At 43.6% G+C, this 19,717-nt stretch overlaps 6 protein-coding genes across 6 annotated transcripts; 3 read left to right on the plus strand and 3 right to left on the minus strand.

The window, feature by feature from the left end:
• The first annotated feature begins 652 nt into the window (after positions 1 to 652).
• Positions 653 to 2,982, plus strand: LOC108052389 (chitin-binding domain protein cbd-1). Its single transcript, XM_017134775.2, is given in 3 exon segments — positions 653 to 696; positions 758 to 1,057; positions 1,060 to 2,982. Coding segments are annotated over 3 exon segments (2,262 nt in total). The 5' UTR covers position 653; the 3' UTR covers positions 2,979 to 2,982.
• Positions 2,983 to 4,257: 1,275 nt separating this feature from the next.
• Positions 4,258 to 5,223, minus strand: LOC108052376 (chondroitin proteoglycan 2). The gene is made up of 2 exons (XM_017134761.2): positions 5,141 to 5,223; positions 4,258 to 5,082 (listed from the first exon to the last, which is right to left on the minus strand). Exons 1-2 carry the CDS (start codon positions 5,204 to 5,206, stop codon positions 4,258 to 4,260), a joined length of 891 nt encoding a protein of 296 aa, XP_016990250.2. The 5' UTR covers positions 5,207 to 5,223.
• Positions 5,224 to 6,798: 1,575 nt separating this feature from the next.
• On the plus strand, positions 6,799 to 8,718 carry LOC108052375 (mucin-5AC). Its single transcript, XM_017134760.2, has one exon. It carries the CDS (start codon positions 6,799 to 6,801, stop codon positions 8,716 to 8,718), a length of 1,920 nt encoding a protein of 639 aa, XP_016990249.2.
• Positions 8,719 to 8,783: 65 nt separating this feature from the next.
• Positions 8,784 to 9,407, minus strand: LOC108052374. The gene has a single exon (XM_017134759.1). The coding sequence runs from the start codon at positions 9,378 to 9,380 to the stop codon at positions 8,784 to 8,786; it is 597 nt and encodes a 198-aa protein (XP_016990248.1). The 5' UTR covers positions 9,381 to 9,407.
• A 973-nt stretch (positions 9,408 to 10,380) lies between these two features.
• LOC108052385 lies at positions 10,381 to 10,764 on the plus strand. Its single transcript, XM_017134771.1, has one exon. It carries the CDS (start codon positions 10,381 to 10,383, stop codon positions 10,762 to 10,764), a length of 384 nt encoding a protein of 127 aa, XP_016990260.1.
• Positions 10,765 to 10,775: 11 nt separating this feature from the next.
• LOC108052386 (collagen alpha-2(IV) chain) lies at positions 10,776 to 18,590 on the minus strand. The gene is made up of 9 exons (XM_017134772.2): positions 18,514 to 18,590; positions 17,551 to 17,686; positions 17,248 to 17,324; positions 17,085 to 17,188; positions 16,859 to 17,023; positions 13,077 to 16,793; positions 12,471 to 13,020; positions 12,284 to 12,409; positions 10,776 to 11,783 (listed from the first exon to the last, which is right to left on the minus strand). Exons 2-9 carry the CDS (start codon positions 17,620 to 17,622, stop codon positions 11,045 to 11,047), a joined length of 5,550 nt encoding a protein of 1,849 aa, XP_016990261.2. The 5' UTR covers positions 17,623 to 17,686; positions 18,514 to 18,590; the 3' UTR covers positions 10,776 to 11,044.
• Between the last annotated feature and the right edge of the window lie 1,127 nt (positions 18,591 to 19,717).

Genomic DNA, 19,717 nt, shown 5'->3' on the forward strand with positions numbered 1-19,717 from the left:
ATAATTTCAGTCAAAAGTTTGCAAAGCAGTGAAGGGCTCATTTCAGTCCCTATAAAATGTATATATTCTTGATCAGCTTCACCAGGAGAGTTGATCTGGCCGTCTGTGCGTTTCTACGCGAACTATTCCCTCAATTTTAAAGCTATTTGAATGAAAATTTGCAAAAAGTCTTCTTACTGTTAAGGAAAATAATAAAAATGGAAAAATTATATATCACATATCTAGCTTCCATAGGAACGATAGAAACATTTATCGGAAAATCGACCTAGCTTCATTGTTTTAAGCATCAAATCTCAATAGAAAGATTATTTTTTGCCATAGCTGCAAGGGTATATAAATTTCGGCTTGCCAAAGTTTGCTTTTCTTCTTATTTTTAACTACTGTGTTCGAAAAAAACTTAAAAAGGAAATGTGAGAAATCTATTTCCCTTTGCACTCTTTGAGTTCACGGATTCTGTGTTCCCCGATGAGTTTTATAAATAGTGACAATCTCTTTGGCTTGTATAACTACTGTAAATATATGCTGATAATATCAGAATGGTTCCACATTATCATTGGCACATGCTTCCGAGCAGGAAAAGGCATTTAATTATTTTAATTGCCGGTAAATATAAAAGCCGAAATGGACCGAAGAGAAATCAGTGAGTGTTCGATATGCGGAGTGCAAAGATGGCTCAGTCCAAGAGTAGACACTATGGTAAGGACGGACGGTTGAGTGTTAAGCGGATGGATCCTCACCCAAAATTTTTTCTCATTAGTTTCTTTGTTCGTTTCGATGGTCCTCTTCGTGGGATCCCTAAACGCGGAGTGTTGCACGGATGGGGAGACAAAAGTCGATGCGGATGATTGCTCCAAGTATCTAGCCTGTTGTCATGGTGAATTTGTGTCCAAATCCTGCAAAGACGGGTACTATTGGAACTCGGAGAAGGGAGACTGCGTTGTAGATAATGGCGAGTGCAAGCCGCCAACTTGCGTGGAAGGATCGATCACGGCGAATCCCGACGACTGCGCAGGATTCTTGGAGTGCGTCGACGGAACCGTAGTGGTCGTAAGCTGTCCGGAGGAGATTACTTCAATGCGACACAGAACAGCTGCGTTCCCGACACCTGCGGAGTTTGCATCAACTGCACCGAGGGAAGCAAGAAGGAAGACCTATCCGACTGTGCCAAGTTCCAGATATGCGTTAACGGAAAGTACGTGTCTCAGTCTTGCCCCACCGGAGATTACTGGAACTCAGCGGATAAGGAGTGCCAGAAGGACGAGGGCCAGTGCAACGGCAGTCCGGGGTGCACGGAAGGAGAACTTGAGGTTGATCCAACAGATTGCGCAGGTTACTGGAAGTGCACGAATGGCAGCTTGGTAAGCGTGAAATGTCCAGACGGAGCTTATTTCAATGCCACGTACAAAACTTGCGTTCCCGATACTGATGGAGTTTGCGTGAACTGCGTCGAAGGAGCTCAAAAACCCGAACCCACCGATTGTACCAAGTACCAGGTTTGCTCGGGAGGCAAGTACGTAACTAAGTCCTGTGAAAGTGGATACTACTGGAATAACAAAACTGAAGTTTGTGAATGGGACAATGGGCAGTGCAATGGTAATGGTACAACATGTACAGATGGTGAGGTGAAGGTGGATCCCACAGATTGCGCAGGATACTTGTCTTGTTCAAATGGTAAATTTGTGAATGTGAAATGCGCAGATGGAGCTTACTTCAATACCACACTTGAAACCTGCGTTCCCGATACTGATGGAGTTTGCGTAAATTGCACCGAAGGAGCTCAAAAGCCCGAACCCACCGATTGTACCAAGTACCAGGTTTGCTCGGGAGGCAAGTACGTAACTAAGTCCTGTGAAAGTGGATACTACTGGAATAACAAAACTGAAGTTTGTGAATGGGACAATGGGCAGTGCAATGGTAATGGAACCACATGTACAGATGGTGACGTAAAGGTGGATCCCACAGATTGCGCAGGATACTTGTCTTGTTCAAATGGTAGCTATGTGAATGTGAAATGCGTAGAGGGAGCTTACTTCAATACCACTCTTGAAACCTGCGTTCCCGATACTGAGGGAGTTTGCGTAAAGTGCACCGAGGGAGCCCAAAAACCCGAACCCAGCGATTGCACTAAGTACCAGGTTTGCTCGGGGGGCCAGTATGTTACTAAGTCCTGTGAAAGTGGATACTACTGGAACAACAAAACTGAAGTTTGTGAATGGGACAATGGACAGTGCAATGGTAATGGCACCACATGTACAGATGGTGACGTAAAGGTGGATCCCACAGATTGCGCAGGATATCTGTCTTGTTCAAATGGTAGCTATGTGAATGTGAAATGCGCAGAGGGAGCTTACTTCAATACCACTCTTGAAACCTGCGTTCCCGATACTGAGGGAGTTTGCGTGAAGTGCACCGAGGGTGCGATAAAGGAAAATCCTGCTGATTGCTCCGGGTACTTGCAGTGCGTGAACGGCAACTATGTGGCCAGGAAGTGTTCCGCCACACAGTTCTTCAATGCCACACTGCAGAGGTGCGTCGTCGACACTGAGGGTGTGTGCATCCCCAAAACCTGCGATCCGGATTGTTGCGATGTCCCCAACAACTCCATCTGGCCCGTGGAGAAGAATTGCTCCGCCTTCTACCAGTGTGTGGATGGCAACAAGTACCAGCAGAGGTGCTCCAACAACTTGCAATATAATTCCGAGACGGAGCAGTGCGACTATCCCGAAAATGTGAACTGCGATGATGGATCTGCGCCGCCCAGTGGTCCGAATGCCGGTCCATCGGGAACATACTGCGAGAGCCATGGACGCTGCGTTGGCCAGCGGGACGGAACCATGTTCGCCGATGCCAGCGGGACCTGTAGTTCCGCCTATGTCGTCTGCCAGTGCGAGTGCGAGGTCAATTTCAGCTGTTCCTCTGGACTGATGTTCAACAAGCAGGTCGATTCTTGCGATTGGCCCGCTAATGTAAAATGCTGAATGTTTCAATAAACCGCATTGTTGTGCATCAAGCACCGCATTGTTGTGTGCGATTGTAGAAAAGGGTTAATGGCTTTTATTTAAGGGTTGGGCTAGTCTTGACTTGCAGCTCGCCAAAGTTTGTCTTGAAAGTATATTATAACTTAAATATTTACTTTTTTTATGTTTACCACTTTTTTATTCAAATAGCTTTGAAATTGAGGGACTAGTTTGTGTAGAAACGGACGGACAATATATATTTTTATACTGTCTAAATCAGTTTAAAGTATGACAATTTTTAAAACCAGTTCCTTTACATTTTAAAATTCCAATGAGTATACGGCTAAACACATTTTAAACTTACTAGGTTAGGTAACTTTCATAAGATTTAATTCAAATATGTTCATCTGTGTGCTGCTCGATCTTATAGATGCCACATGATCTAATGTTCACTCTTGGGAAAAAAATGATAAAATTAAAAATATAATTGGTTGTAATTGGAGACTTTTTAAAAAAATAAGGGTTGGAAACAAAATTATAGCTTCGTTGTTTCTGAATATATACTCACATTAAACAAAAACGCCTCTTAACGAAGTAAAAAAGTCGATCGCACTTCCAACATTCAAAATTGCTGATATCAAATTTTGTGACGAAAAATGATAAAGCAATCGACTAATAAAAGAAAACACTTTTCAAAATTACCTCATTCGTCTTGCTTCAACAAAGAATTTAAGATGTTTGTCTATACATGCATTTTTTTTTCCTTGCCGAATAAGAACTTTTTTAAATTTTTTGTTTTTTGGCACTGTTTAACAATGTTAAAATTTTTCCTCGATTTAATGGACACATACAAACATTTTTTTTTTCATATTAAATTATTCCAGAGCAAGGGTTTGCTTTTGCAATGACTTTTATCCGTATAATCAGGTTCGTAGTAAGTTGTGTGTCACCGCTATTTGTCCTAAGCAAATTGATTTCCTTAATACAATCTCCGAATATTTATTGATTTGTCATTATATTAGAAGTCGGTATTTTTAACGATTTAAAATATATAATAGGAAAAAATCGAAAAATAAAAAAGGAAAATAAAATGCAAATCCACAAAACTTCGTTGTTTTTAAATATGAACGGAATTTCTTCAGTTATTTTTTACACAATCAGACGAATTTATCATTAGCTGCCATAGGAAAAATCGAAAAATTTATTTTGTAACTGCTGAAAGGGTATATAAACTTCGTCGTGCTGCCTTTCTTGTTAGTATTAAAATTACAAGTTTTATAAATTGTCTTGCAAAATAGAGTTACAACGGACGGGATTTGACCTTGTGAATATTCTTTTTCGACTTTGATTTCCTTTTGCTCTTGGTCTCCTTTATCTTGGTCTCCTTTAGCTTGGTCTGACACTTGGAAATCTTGGGATAGTCGCATCGTGAGGAAGCGGTATTGAAATGCAGGCCCGTGGGGCAATCCATCACCAGGAACATCATGTTGCTGCAGAGCATGAACTTGCCACAATCCGATCGATGGGCTACGAGTGAGTTTTGTTTATCATCTGAACAAACTCCTCCTGTTGTGGCAGGTTCGTCTAATTGTTTGGTTTTCTGTGGACCAACTAAACACTTGGCCTCTGAAGCCTTCATGCAAATTCGGTGACTTGGACTAAAGTGCTGTCGACCTGGACATGAGTGAAGATGGGGTTTCTTGGCCATGCAAACATAGTATTCCCCACAGGATCCCTTTTTCGTGAGCATCACGCCATCCTTCTTGCCAGTACACATTCTATTTAATAAATCCGCAGGCCCTGTGACTTGGGCCGTAGGCCGTTTCTTTTTCACTGGTTTGACAGTAAGCGAAGGATCAGTTTTAAAGATCACTTCCTCGTCGTCCTCATCGCTTTCTGAACCGGACCCATCTTCACTTGCACTGACCTTGCCATCGAAAATGCAATCCACATTATCGGCCTCTTCGCAATGCAAAGTTAATGGATTAAACAAGGTATTCCCTATGCAAGTCCCGATCACAGCACTTCCATCTGCACACACATAGTATCCTTTGCAAGTTCCAAACATGGGCAAAAGTTCGCCGTTTTTACCCTCGCATATGGACGTCTTGAAAGCGAATCCGTTCTTTGAAATCAAACATAGTCAGTTTTTCTTTTTGTAAATGTTTTTTTTTTCAACATACTTGTAATACAGCGTGTGCACATTCTTGAAATACAAAAATTCCCCAAAGCAGTCCGAATAGCTCCATTTTATATTGTCTGTCGCTATCGAGTGTTCAATCGAACTGAAACTTTCCACTCATTAAACTGCGTTTATATAGAATATCATCTATGCCAAATTTGCATGATTTGCCAATGTGTAAAGTGTTAACATTGATTGTGTCGTTCATTTCAGATAGATGCCCGACTACCAGTACTATCTAGATTTTCATACTGAGAATTGATAAGTGTTCATATAAAACATATGTTACGCCTGAATAAAAGCTAGACAATTACGTATGTACGTCGGCCCAGGTTAATAACCACAATTTTGGGTGGAAAAATTAACAATAAAATGCATTCCTTATTTGCGGACTAATTTTATAGAAGAATGTAATTAATATTTAAAATTTGTTTCCATTTTCGTATCTATACTTTATTCAGACTCGAAAAAAATATTAAGTCGATTAACACTTTTATTATCAAACTTACGAAAAGCAAGAGTTACTTAATTTATTTGTGATATGACTTATATCATTAACCGATGCTAACCGATAACCGATAAAACATAACATTATCTAACTTAGCCTAAAAGTAGGTAAGGAATATCTAACAATAACGAGGTCTTTTTTTGCAGACGAATAAAGAGTCTCTAGTTTTTGTCGTATCTCACTGAAATTAATTGAAACGAAAACAGGAGTGGAAAGATGTTTATCATCGGTCATTATTAATAAGCTTTTGTCTATTTCCTTGACCAAAATGTCAGTACTTGTTTTCTCAAAGTTTCCAATAGAATGTTATCAATATTATTAGTCATTATCAGTAAAAAAAGGTCTAACGTTGATTTCGTTGGCAGGCGTCAATCAGTTATTATTGCCTAGAAATTGCCAAAAAGTCAATCCCATTTCAGTTAATTGCAAGACGTGGGGATATAAACATCCAAAGATTACCGCAAACAATATATTTTTGAAGTAATTAACGTGTTAAATTATATTAAACAAACGAACAGTAACTGAATTAGAAGAGCTTTAAAGTTCATTCAAAAATATATAAAAATTCGCAATGAAAGGTAATGTCTTATAAAGGAAATATTTCTACATCGTTTAAGACAAGTTGAGAATAATAAGAGTCAGTGAATTAATTTTCCATTTATCTATTTTTAGAGTTGGCATATATCCCGTTTTTTTTTTTGTTCTTGACAAAAACTATATGTGACGGTAGCCAAGAGTCACATTTTAATGGTTGGAATGCTATTGATATGAAGACGGAATTATCAGTATCAGAATCAAAAGAGTGTTTGACTTCCTTAGAAATAGATTCCACATTCTGTCTATCTCTATCGAATGGTTTTTATAAATACCCCTATAACTGCAGTGCGTATATATCGTGTAATGATTCATGCGCTGACTTGGAGTACTGCCCAGGTAGTAAACTCTTCAATAGTCCCCTGCAGATTTGCGATACACCTGAAGCTGTCGACTGCGAATCGTTGCCATATCCAATACCTCCATCTACCGAATTACCACTGGAAAACCGTTGTGAAGGCATTAGAAATAACACCATTTTGCCCTCTGCTGATAATTGTAATGAGTTCTACGTGTGCGTAAATCAGAAAACTGAAGTGTATGAGTGTCCCGGGGAAATGCTTTTTAATCCGGATCTGGAAATTTGTGATTATAAGGATAATGTATGGTGCTACGGTGACCGTACTACCCAACATCCGTTGGAAACCACAGCTACTACTGTTGAGTCCTTCACGAAGTGCGAGGGCCAAAAGCTTGGAACCTCCTTTCCGGATACAACCAATTGCCAGCAATACTATTACTGCTGGGGCAACGATTCCTATATAATTCTCCCCTGTCCCGTGAACAATTGGTTTAATCCGAACACCGGTAACTGTGGTCCCGATATTTCACCGGAAGCTTGCCGAGATTTCGTGGCTACCACTACGCCCATTATTATTACTTCACCTGCAACAACAGTTGCCCCGACATCTACGGAAGCCAATGAGAAGAATCCGTGTGCAGATCAGGAACTGGGAGCCAGCTTTCCGTTGCAATCAAACTGCCAGTCATATCTTCTTTGCCTGGGTGGAGGTCAATCTACGACAGCCAAATGTCCAACTAATGCCTGGTTTGATCCAAGCTCGGGAGATTGTGGACCAGATGTATCGCCCACCGCTTGCATCGCAACAACCACATCTGCCACGACCGTTGCCACAACACCGGGTTCGAGTGATCCTTGTGCCGATCAGGAGCTGGGGGCCTCTTATCCCTTGGTGACGAACTGCCAGCAATATATTCTGTGCATGGGAAACGGGGAGTCCACGGTGGCCAATTGCATCTACAATGCCTGGTACGATCCGCAGACGGGAATTTGTGGACCCGAGGTACCACCAACAGCATGTACTGAAAGTAAAGTTTCCACCGAGTCCTCGTCAAGTCAAAACACCTCGCCAATCACAACACCTTCCTTTACATTGTCTACCACTTCATCTACCAATTATCCAGAGGAAACAACTACTGCCCCTTCGGATATTTCAAATATCTGTTCTGGAAAAAATGAAGGATACTATGCAACGTATCCTGAGGACTGTAGTAAATACATAGCGTGTGCTAGTCCTGTTCCTATAGCATTTTACTGTCCGGAAAGACTGTTTTTCAACGAGGCTCTTCAGAAATGCGTCGAATGGGAAGTAAGCGAGTGTCCCAAGGAAGATACCACAACTCCATCGCCCGGCCTTACGACTCCGAACCCAGCTTCTTCGATATGTTTTAATAATGCTGGCAATAATTTACCATTCCAAGAAAATTGTCAATGGTTTATACGATGCGTTGACGACTCCTCTTACATGATGGGTGTATGTAGCAGTGAAGAGTTCTTCGATCCCGTAACTGGGAAATGTGGCTTTGATGTTTCACCGGAAGCCTGTCGGGAGATTAACACTTCCACCACTTTAGTAACAGAGTCCACCGAGAGCTCGACAACGGTGATTATCCCAAGTACTCCAGGTACTGAAATAGATCCTTGCGAAGGAGCTCCTGTGGGAAAACTTGTTCCCTATCCGGATGATTGCACCAAATTCATCCAATGCGTTCGACCGAAGCCCATCGTTTTTGACTGCCACGAAGGACAGGAATTCAGCGCCACTTTGGAGCGATGTATGGCTCCGTGGTATGCCAATTGTTCCATCCCAGCCACAACTACAGCAGCTCCAACTACTGCAGCTCCAACTACTGCAGCTCCTATCAAAACAACCACGTTACCTTCCACGGACAGCTTTTGTGCGGATAAAGTCGAAGGATCAGTGGTCCCTTATCCCGCAAATTGTAGCAAGTACATAATCTGTCAGGATCCCATCCCAGTTGGATATGCTTGTCCAGATGGCGAAGAGTTTAGTCCTTCTGATTTGACCTGTATGGAAGCTGAGCTGGCCGGTTGCACCCCGAATGGCTTGCGTCTTTTTCCGGCTAAATTAGTGGTTAAAACTGATTCGGAAGAATTCATCCTGTCAATTTGGCAGTCTTTAAAAACAATTGCAAGTTTTGTTACAGATTTTTAATGAAAATTATCTGAATTGTAAGCTTTAATACACAAATATTAAAATGCTATTTCAAGTTTTCTTATTCACTGGGGATACTGGCAATCAGCGTTAGATGTGCTGCACGAAAGCTGACTGGGATTCCAATACAAGTTGCCTGGACATGTAAGGACGGTGGCCGTTGGTCCGCAATGAATAAACTTGTGGCAGTCTTCGGGATACGGAATGTACGCATTGGAAACACTGTTTTTGCACAAGGATTGGGAATCTATTGGTAGGAATTCTGTTTCAGTGGGAGTCCAGGATGCAGATGGTGGAGTAGGTGCAGTAGGTATGGTATCGAAGGGTGGCAAGGAGATCGAAGGAGGAAATGGAGCCGAAAAGTCCTGACAACTAGAATACTGTGGGGCTACGCATCGCTGATATAGGGCACTCCACTGATAGTCCTGCTCACAACGAAGGATACGTGTCTCATAGAATCTACTACAGTCTCCGGGAAATGGACTGTATTTAACCTCATTGCTGGGCTTTGGTGGTTCCTCTGATTTGCAGTTGGAGTACTCCCTGTAGTCACAGCGGTAGGTCATTTGGCTCCAGTACAAATTTTCAGGACACTGGTGCTCGAAGGCCTGTCCTTTCTGGCACGCAAAATACTTGCGACAGTCGTTGGGGTACGGCAACATTACAGGATGGTTGGGATCGTCGTACGGTGGGCAGTGGTCAATCGGCTTAGAAGATTGGGTAATAATGGCCTACATAGAAACTTCTTATATTATATTCATTTGGAGCGAATGAAGCACTTACTATTCCATTATTAAGCACCTGGCTATTAACTCCGGACAAGTAAGCCACTAAAACTAGACACAAAAATGTAGGTCCTTGCCGCACTAAAAAAAGGAATTTAATAATGGTTTCAAGTTGTAATGCTTTAAAGTATTTTTCTTACTTCTGATTTAATCCAGTGAAAGCGCACTGAGAAAGTGAATGTTGTGCTTGGTTAGCGCAAGCCCTTTTATACTTACAATATGCTGGCAATCGTTATCAAGTTGAAGTGTTTAACTTTTATTTATCATAAGGCATTTTTTCTTGCACAAAGTAAAGACTGCTCTTCTGAAAGCACTCCTAGGAATTTAAGATTAACAATGTAAGCACACGGCTAAAATTCTATTCTTTTAAATTCTTAATATCTATGGTTGACCGGCTTTTCTTTAAAATGCTTTTTCTTATATATATTTTTAAAGGTAACAGCAGAAATATTTTTTCCACATATGGAAATTACCATTTAGAATCATCCATAAAGTGTTGGGTATTTTGAATAGCATCTTTTTTTAATTGGCAAGCTATTGTTTTATAATCAATCATTATTGTCCATTATTGACTCTTCCACTTAACCGGGCAAGCTGATCGTTTCAAGGACAGATAAGATAAAAAGTTTTTAAGTTAAATTCCACTGAAGACACGATATCTTTTTGTCAATAATGTCTATTTGATTATCAATGATATATAAGCACCGCAACGATCGGTGTCTGAGTCTCAGACGAACTGAAGAATCTGTGCTCGAAGCAAATAAAAGTATGGGTACAGTGATTTGTTTAATTTCGCTCTAATAATCTCACATTTTTAATAGTGGAATTCCAACTTTGGCTGACTATTTCTCTAAGTGTGATGTACTTTGGTCAGTCTATGTCTCAAAATGTGATTAGGCAACCCATTCCCAATGACTGTAATCGATTCTATGAGACTCGCTTGCTGAGCTGTCCTCCGGAATTTTATTGGAACTCGGAATTGAACCAATGCAAATTGCAGGCGCCTGCTGGATGTTATTTCACTTCTCCGGTACCAAATTGGAGTGGCAGCTTTCACAACGACTCAAAGCCAAGTCCCGTGGCGGTCCAAGAATCCCACAATCTTATGGAGGTATGTGACAAAAAGTTGGGACAGAGGATAGTTTACCCAGGCGACTGCACCCGCTTCATCATGTGCGATTTTCTGCCCTTTGTGATGAGCTGCCCGCAATATCTCTTTTGGAACTCCCATCTACTCACTTGCGACAAAATTTGTGTTTAATTTTCCCTTAGTTCGGTAAAATAAATCAAGCAAATGACTTTATTTTTTGTGGTTTGTTGTTAAATATTAATTACAGTTGCAAAACGTACAAAATATTTAAGAAATGGCAGTAAAACTCTAAAATTATTTGCAAAAAACACTTAAATGCTGAAGACCAAGCTGCATCAGAACTCAAATAGGTATTTGTATATGGCGGTTGGCTAAGCTGTTCTATAATTGAGCCCCTTTGGAACTGATCTACTATAATATGGATGGGTAAGGGGATGTGGTATATGATCCCCTAGCATTTGCCGTTGGTGGGTGTCTTCTTATGGCAGATTTTGCTCCTGCCGTTCGCACCGTAAACAATGTTGCAGGAGAAGGTGAAGTAGCCGCATGTCGAGGTTTTGGTAAAATATGTGGACTGGAAGTTCTTGTTCTCCTGCGGCGGGTTCTTGCTGTTGTCCATGCTGCCAGTCACCGACTTGGTGACGGTGACATAGCTGTCTGGAGCCCGTGCGATGGGCTTGTCACCGCGAATGGGGCCCTCTTCAGCTGTGTCTGCTGAAATCTCCACCCTCTTGGGACTGGGCAGCTCCAAGGCCTTGGTGTGGAACTTCTTTTGCACATTGACGGTGCCTCGGAATCCTGGTGGAATGACCTCGGTGGTTGAGGGCTCAGAATTGATAGCCTTGCTGTTCTGCTTTTGCACCACCACCGGTAGAACCACCGCCTTCTGCGTAGTCTGTATGTAGACCTTGGGCTCTGGAGTTGGCTCTGGTTGCTTAACACTGCTCACTGATTTGGGGCTTTCCTCCAGCTTGATTGGCTTCTCGTTGTAATACTCATCATCATCGTATTCATCCGGATCCGCTTCATCGTCATCGTCGTACTGAGCGGGCTCCTGCTGGTCTGGTTTCCTTTCTGGCTTGTCAGATTCTTCTTTGGGCTTGGTCGACTTCAGCTGCAATTCAGGCTGCCTCTCGGAGTCATCAGTGAGGGCAGGTCCACTATAGACAGCATCAGTACGATCAGTAACTCTGGAAGGTGAAAAAAGAACAACAAATTATAAGTCGTGTTTCCCAAAATAGCATACATGTATAGATATTTTTAATTGAAAATTATTTTGCATTACAAATATTAAAAAGGCGAAAGATTTATTTATTTATTCCTTCTTCAAATCGATAAACCTTAAAACTTACAAGAAAATATCTTCCCATACGAAATAAGTAAGACTTTCGTTGTTTAATAAATTTATTCGTTTACAAATTACAACAATAAAAACTTTAATACTTTACAAATAATCAATCTCCATTCTCCTCTGTTCAAAAAACTGAAAATTTACTTAAATAGTGACAGATTTATAACATAGAATAGACTAAATTAAAAATGTCAAAAACCATGAAGAACAAAAGTTTCGAAAAGTGAATGTGAAATGAAAAGCTTTAGCGCCAAAAAACTTCGAAATGCTTTTAAAGTTTTAATAATATAAATGGATATAATATGAGCGAAATATTCACTTTCTTTCTGAGTTACTTACGCATTGCCATTATTGCCGAACTGACTGATGGTGTTGAAGAGTTCGCGATTTTTGTCCCTGTAACTTGCCACCTCCTCCTTGGTTCCCGAAGCGGATTGTGCAGCACCTTGGTACGAAACGCCAAAGCTAAAATCAAAACACTTTTTATAAGATCCCTTTTGGCCGTTAATCATACTACTTCTTCTACCTGGAAGTTCCGTGAATTTGCGAACTACTCTGACTAGAGTGGGCGCCTGATGAGGACGAGGCCTGACCGCCGTTATTGGACGTTGGCGGATTAGCTTCCTGGCCGGGACGGAAACCGATCTGTGCTTGGGACGAGGTCTGTCCAGGCCCGCTCGACTGGGCGTCCGCCAGTCCGCCCTTGTCATTGGCATGGACCTCGCTCTGGCTCTGTTGGACGATGCCACCGCTCTGTGAGGAGGCCTTAGTGCCGCCGTCCTTAGCCGATTGCACCTGAGCCTGTGACTGGGCAGGACCCCCTGATCCCTGGGCCTGGCTCACGGCGCCATCGGCTGTTCCGGTCACCTGAGCGCTAGCTGCGCGATCCGCATCCGAGGTCATCGCACTGGCGCTGAATGTTCCGCCCGCACTATAGGTTCCAGACACCTGGGTCTTGGCCGTGCCTCCGTTCTTCTTGCCCTGAGCACTTGCCGAGGCTTGTCCGTCGCCAATAGAAGACTCAGCCTGGGAGAAGGCGTCGTCAGCTCCACCGGTCCCTGCAGCAGCGGGAACGCCTGGAACAGATTAAAATTAGTTTGTGCATGACCCTTAAGCCGGCGTAGCTTCTTACCATCTCCACCAGCGCTTCCAACACCACCAACTCCAGGAGAAACTCCAGTGCCAGCTGTATAGCGTCCTCCCGTTCCGCCAACTCCAGTTTGAATTCCGTAGCCGGGTTGTCCGACACCAACACCTGTCTGTCCAGATTGCCCGACTCCAACTCCCGTCTGTCCACCGTATCCGGGCACAGTTCCGTATCCGGGTTGAGTTTGTGCTCCGCCAATTCCTGGTTGGCTTCCTCCAACTCCAGGTTGACTTCCATATCCAGGTTGAGTTCCATATCCAGGTTGAGTTCCACCAATTCCTGGTTGTCCTCCTCCAATTCCTTGCTGTATGCCTCCAACTCCCGGTTGAGTTCCAACTCCCGGTTGAGTTCCAACTCCCGGTTGAGTTCCATATCCCGGTTGAGCTCCATATCCCGGTTGAGACCCACCAATTCCTGGTTGGCCTCCTCCAACTCCAGGTTGAGTTCCATAACCAGGTTGAGTTCCACCAATTCCTGGTTGTCCTCCTCCAATTCCATGCTGTATGCCTCCAACTCCAGGTTGAGTTCCATATCCCGTTTGAGACCCACCAATTCCTGGTTGGGTTCCTCCATATCCAGGTTTAGTTCCACCAATTCCTGGTTGTCCTCCTCCAATTCCTTGCTGTATGCCTCCAACTCCCGGTTGAGTTCCATATCCCGGTTGAGACCCACCAATTCCTGGTTGTCTTCCTCCAACTCCAGGTTGAGTTCCACCAATTCCTGGTTGTCCTTCTCTAATTCCTTGCTGTACTCCAGGTTGAGTACCATATCCCGGTTGAGACCCACCAATTCCTGGTTGTCTTCCTCCAACTCCAGGTTGAGTTCCACCAATTCCTGGTTGTCCTTCTCTAATTCCTTGCTGTACTCCAGGTTGAGTTCCATATCCCGGTTGAGACCCACCAATTCCTGGTTGTCTTCCTCCAACTCCAGGTTGAGTTCCATATCCAGGTTGAGTTCCACCAATTCCTGGTTGTCCTTCTCTAATTCCTTGCTGTACTCCAGGTTGAGTTCCATATCCCGGTTGAGACCCACCAATTCCTGGTTGACCTCCTCCAACTCCTGGTTGAGTTCCATATCCAGGTTGAGTTCCACCAATTCCTGGTTGTCCTCCTCCAATTCCTTGCTGTATGCCTCCAACTCCAGGTTGAGTTCCATATCCCGGTTGAAACCCACCAATTCCTGGTTGGGTTCCTCCAACTCCAGGTTGAGTTCCATATCCAGGTTGAGTTCCATACCCAGGTTGAGATCCACCAATTCCTGGTTGGCTACCTGCAACTCCAGGCTGTGTGCCTCCAACTCCAGGTTGAGTTCCATATCCAGGCAGAGTTCCATACCCAGGCTGAGATGCACCAATTCCTGGTTGACTACCTCCAACTCCAGGCTGTGTGCCTCCAACTCCAGGTTGAGTTCCATATCCGGGCTGTGCTCCTCCTGCTCCTGGTTGGCTTCCTGCAACTCCTGTCTGTCCACCAACTCCAGGTTGAGTTCCATATCCAGCGTGCGTTCCACCGATTCCTGGTTGTCTTCCTCCAGCTCCTGGCTGTGTGCCTCCAACTCCAGATTGAGTTCCATATCCAGGTTGAGTTCCATATCCGGGCTGTGCTCCGCCTATTCCTGGTTGAGTTCCATAACCAGGTTGAGTTCCATCAATTCTTGGTTGTCCTCCTCCAACTCCTGGCTGTATTCCTCCAACTCCAGGTTGAGATCCACCAATTCCTGGTTGGCTACCCGCAATTCCAGGTTGAGTTCCATATCCAGGTTGAGTTCCATATCCAGGTTGAGCTCCATATCCAGGTTGAGTTCCACCAATTCCTGCTTGTCCAGGAGTGCCATAACCAGGTTGAGATCCACCAATTCCTGGTTGGCTACCTCCAACACCTGGTTGATTTCCATATCCAGGTTGAGTTCCATATCCAGTCTGTGCTCCCGCTATTCCTGTCTGTCCACCAAGACCAGGTTGAGTTCCATATCCAGGTTGAGTTCCATAACCAGGTTGAGCTCCATATCCAGGTTGAGTTCCACCAATTCCTGGTTGGCTTCCTCCAATTCCTGGCTGTATGCCTCCAACTCCAGGTTGAGTTCCATAACCAGGTTGAGATCCACCAATTCCTGGTTGACTACCTCCATATCCAGGTTGAGTTCCATATCCAGGTTGAGTTCCATATCCGGGCTGTGCTCCTCCTATTCCTGGTTGGCTTCCTCCAACTCCTGTCTGTCCACCATATCCAGGTTGAGATCCACCAATTCCTGGTTGCCTACCTCCAACTCCTGGCTGTGTGCCTCCAACTTGAGTTCCATATCCGTCCTGAGATCCACCAATACCTGGTTGACCTCCTATCTGCCCAGTAAATCCAGGTTGAGTTAAATACCCAGGCGATCCGCTTAGCATTGGTTGGCTACCATATTTCGGCTGTCCGCCACTGGTTAATGATTCTCCAGTAAATCCAGGACGTGTTCCAGGCTGCCCAACTCCGACTGTCTGACTATCAACTCCATATCCGGGTTGAACTCCACCAATTCCGGGTTGACTTCCACCAATTTCGGCCTGGCTTCCATATCCGGGTTGTCCGACTCGATCTCCCGGTTGACTTCCGTATCCGGTCTGGGTCCCAGCACTTCCCGGCTGTGCGCCATAACCGGGCTGGGTTCCGTATCCAATTTGTCCGCCAGCGCCTCCAGTCTGCGTGCCAGCTCCTGGCTGAGTTCCATAACCGGGCAAACCGATTCCACTTTGAGTTCCGTAACCAGGTTGCCGGCCATCTCCTGTTTGTCCGGGTTGACCTCCGTATGCAGGTTGCCCGACTCCGATCTGTTGGGTTCCATATCCGGGGGATCCTCCAGTTCCCGCCTGGCCACCAACTCCAGTTCCACCAACTGCTCCCTGGCTTCCGTATTGTTGGCCAACTCCCGGCTGAGTTCCGTATCCGGTTTGGACTCCACTACTTCCTGGCTGAGCGCCATATCCGGGTGATCCTCCAAGTCCGGGCTGGGTTCCATATCCGGGCAAGCTGCCTGTTCCAGCTTGAGTTCCGAATCCTGGTTGACCTGGCTGAGTTCCGAGTCCAGTTTGTCCTCCCACTCCTGGCTGAGGTCCAAGTCCGGGTTGTCCGACTCCAGATTGTCCCCCAGCTCCTGGCTGTGCTCCAGATCCAGGGAAACCGCCTGATCCTGCTTGACTTCCGTATCCTGGTTGTCCGACGACTCCTGGCTGACTACCGACTCCAGTTTGTCCGTCAGTTCCTGGTTGAGTACCATATCCGGGCTGTTGCTGTCCGCCGCCGAGTCCTGATTCCCCAGGACGTACACCTTCTACCCCTTGTGGTCCGCCGACTCCAAGCTGACCGCCTCTTATTCCTGTCTGGTCTGCAACTCCCGGCTGAGTTCCGTATCCAGGCTGAGCTCCACTAATTCCTGTCTGGCTTACTCCAACCCCTGGCTGAGCTCCGTATGCTGGCTGTTCGCGTGCACCAAATCCAGGTTGTGTTCCACCAGTTCCAGGTGCCCCAGTTGCTGGTTGTCTTCCGCTATCAAATTGACTACCAGAGCCAGGAGTACCATATCCGGGTGAGTAACCTCCAATACCCTGTTGTGTGCCACTTCCGGGCTGTACTCCGATTCCTGGCTGTCCACCGATTCCTGACTGCCCTCCGATTCCTGGCTGACCGCCAAATCCTGGCTGCCCACCCAGTCCACCGTCCACACCTGTATTGAAATTAGTATGACAACTTTATAAACAGAAGATACACCTATTTTGGTTCAGATCTCACCTGCACCGGGTAAGCTTATAATAGAACCGGGTCTTCCGACTCCACCAGCTCCACTAGCATCTAGAATTCTGCCGGAAGAGGGGTAATCCGTTTGGTAGCCGGAACATCCATTGCAGTCTCCCGATGAGAACTGACTCTGGGCCTGGCCCATTCCGTGGGTGCCAGCTGAAAGGGTTTTGAATCAGTCAATAAGGATGTTATGGGATTCTTTTTGTACAGGTCTTACAGACAGTTGAGCGAGACCCACTTTCGGTGGCCTCCGCTTCGGCCTTTCCGTCCTGTTCGGGTTTGCCGAAATTTAAGTACTGAGACTGGGTTTGACCTCTTGAACTGGGAGGAAGAAAGAACGTTCTTATTTTTAAAGCCCAAAATATTCGCTAAACACTTACTAGCCTCTGCCACTTCGTTTTTCTCTCTGCAAGTCGTTTAGACCAGAAACCTCGTCTTCACTCGCGAGCGATTTTTCCTGAAAGTATTTAAAACCATTTAGATTCAATGCTAATGTCAGCCTTATCACCAGGCGTATTCAACATGTGTCTGCAAGTGTCCCCAATTTGATGCTGCTAGAATAACTGACCTTGGTCAAATTAGGTCTTATCGCCTACTATTTGAACCGAGTTCATTTACATTGAACTACTCTAGTTCCACACAGGCACAAAATCTAGGGATTCATTAACGATTCAAACACTTACGAGGGCAGCTCCATTTGCGCTTGCCACGAGAAGCACGGCGCCAAGTAGCAGGCCCAAGCGAAAGGGCAACATTTCAATAAATTATTTTCTGAATCCAATTGGAATGCGTCGACGTCGTCGCAACACAACCAGCAAACTGTAAGATGAAATTAAATTGTATTATCAACACATTATATACGTGCGTGTTATTATTAGTTACTCCTTCTCTCTGATTTGTGCCCGGCACTTTCTGGGGTTATCACATTTCTTTTAAATGAGCACGCACGATGCTGTTAGATGCCAAAATAAAGCAATCGATCTTAAATTAAATTTTTTTGGGTATGAGGTAATCGCTCCAACTGATTAATTGTATTGTTTCATTTCGGAAATTTACACAGTTGTCCTTAGGACTTTACTTAACAAGTGGGTTGTCCTGACTATATTTCAGCCGTCTTTTACTTTCTGAAATTATCATTTTTCCTTTTATTGAGTATAATTTAATTTACAGAGTGATGTAATCCCCCAAACTGATACATTTATATTTATATTTATATTTATAACTTTGTATTTAAAAAGGATATTTTATTTATTTTAATTTTAATTTGCAATATTTTGGATTTAATTAAAAAAATATTTTTGTTTTGTGTTATGCTTGATTGTATTTTACGAAGAAGCATTCCTAGTTAATTTATTTAAATATCCACATATTATTTTGTAATGAATTTCTTTTAAACACATATAAATATAATTATATCATTTTTTTAACGTTCACAGCACATAACTTTCCGGTAGCAACACATTTTTCTTTAATAAATATATAAAACAAATTATAATCTATCACGTAGTTCAAAGTTGTTATAAGGATTGGCTTTGCCTTGACCCGATTTTGTTATGCTTTAATTATTCTTTGATCCTTTATCCACATGTTTCAGAGAAATTATTTTGATGTGTCCTTGCTCGAAGTGTAATTTGTTAGACACATACATCTTCGCCTGTGTGTTTTAGGATCCCAAGGGAGATTTTCCGATTTGCTTCCGATCGCGACAACTGCTGGATTGCGAATAACACTGGACCGCCCGAGCATGAAAACTCTAGAGCTTAAGCAGAACTTAGATTCATTGAAGGCGAGTAATTTCCAATACATTTGCATTTAGCCAGCGACAGCATGAATATTTATGTAGGATCCACACCAGCGCAGAGTGCGCGTTTGGTATCTGTGAGGCGGATCAGGGCACTTAGAGCTCCGAGCTTGGAGCTCGTCGCCAGTGCCATTCATTCGAGTGTCTATTCCATTACGTATCAGCGCTTTGATCGTGTCAATCGATCACTTGGTCGCCTGGCAATGGAAGGGGTACCGCTGACGTCCCCTTCGACAAATGAGTTTCTGGGGGCATTACAACATCATATTCTTCGCCAACGGATGGGGGACTCTTTTGACCCATTTTAGGGAAATGTGCTGGCATTTATTAGCATATAAAGATACGCAATTGTATCTCTTGGATACATTTCAAGTGTGTCCCTGCCCCCGACTCATTTACTTGGCCTATGTGTTCTCTTTTCGTGCCTGGTGAACGCGTTATACATTTAATGTTGTACACTTCCCAGACCATTTATTTGGATGTTTTGTTTTTATTGTTAGCAAATAGAAAATTGGCGGAAGTAATCTGTCTTGATAACCCTTGATACCGAAAATTCGCGTCCTCTTTCTGGTTAGACTGTCCATCGTCATATCTATATATAGAGCATAGTCTACAAGCCCCCATTCAATGCTGAGTACGGCTATTCTCTTATCTGCTGAAAGCTTCTATGAAACCATGTGTTTAAATTGAAATCTAGCATTAAATTTTAATTTTTTAAAGGCCCATCGGCAGTATGGGGTTGGTTTCAAGGCTAATAATATTTTTAATTGAAGCCTAGATTGATAAGATCAACAAATAATGCGTTGAATTTTAGAAAACCAGTATTCTGACTATATTATACCCTTTGATAAGGCTTACCAGGTACCGAATTTGTATATAAATAATACCTTCTTATTTTCTCTGTAAACGTAAATCGAGTATAAAATGCTGGGTCTTGACAAGTTCTTCTGACAATATTTTTATATTTAAATACACTCCTCATCTCTCCATTAAAAGGGTATACAAAGAACCAAAGTGCGTCAGTTTTTTGAAACAAGTTTGCATTCATC

Source organism: Drosophila rhopaloa, unplaced genomic scaffold, assembly GCF_018152115.1.
Source record: "Drosophila rhopaloa isolate 14029-0021.01 unplaced genomic scaffold, ASM1815211v1 contig_163, whole genome shotgun sequence".
In the NCBI taxonomy this organism is placed as follows: domain Eukaryota; kingdom Metazoa; phylum Arthropoda; class Insecta; order Diptera; family Drosophilidae; genus Drosophila; species Drosophila rhopaloa.

Coding starts and splice junctions, on each gene's coding strand:
- LOC108052374 (XM_017134759.1), bottom strand. CDS start 9,380: ATGTTGCCGTACCCCAACGACTGTCGCAAGTATTTTGCGTGCCAGAAA.
- LOC108052376 (XM_017134761.2), bottom strand. CDS start 5,206: ATGGAGCTATTCGGACTGCTTTGGGGAATTTTTGTATTTCAAGAATGT. Junction 5,083..5,140: donor GTGCACACGCTGTATTACAA/GTATGTTGAAAA, acceptor TTGATTTCAAAG/AACGGATTCGCTTTCAAGAC.
- LOC108052386 (XM_017134772.2), bottom strand. CDS start 17,622: ATGTTGCCCTTTCGCTTGGGCCTGCTACTTGGCGCCGTGCTTCTCGTG. Junction 17,024..17,084: donor TGGGTCTCGCTCAACTGTCT/GTAAGACCTGTA, acceptor AAACCCTTTCAG/CTGGCACCCACGGAATGGGC. Junction 16,794..16,858: donor TATAAGCTTACCCGGTGCAG/GTGAGATCTGAA, acceptor ATTTCAATACAG/GTGTGGACGGTGGACTGGGT.
- LOC108052385 (XM_017134771.1), top strand. CDS start 10,381: ATGTCTCAAAATGTGATTAGGCAACCCATTCCCAATGACTGTAATCGA.
- LOC108052375 (XM_017134760.2), top strand. CDS start 6,799: ATGCTTTTTAATCCGGATCTGGAAATTTGTGATTATAAGGATAATGTA.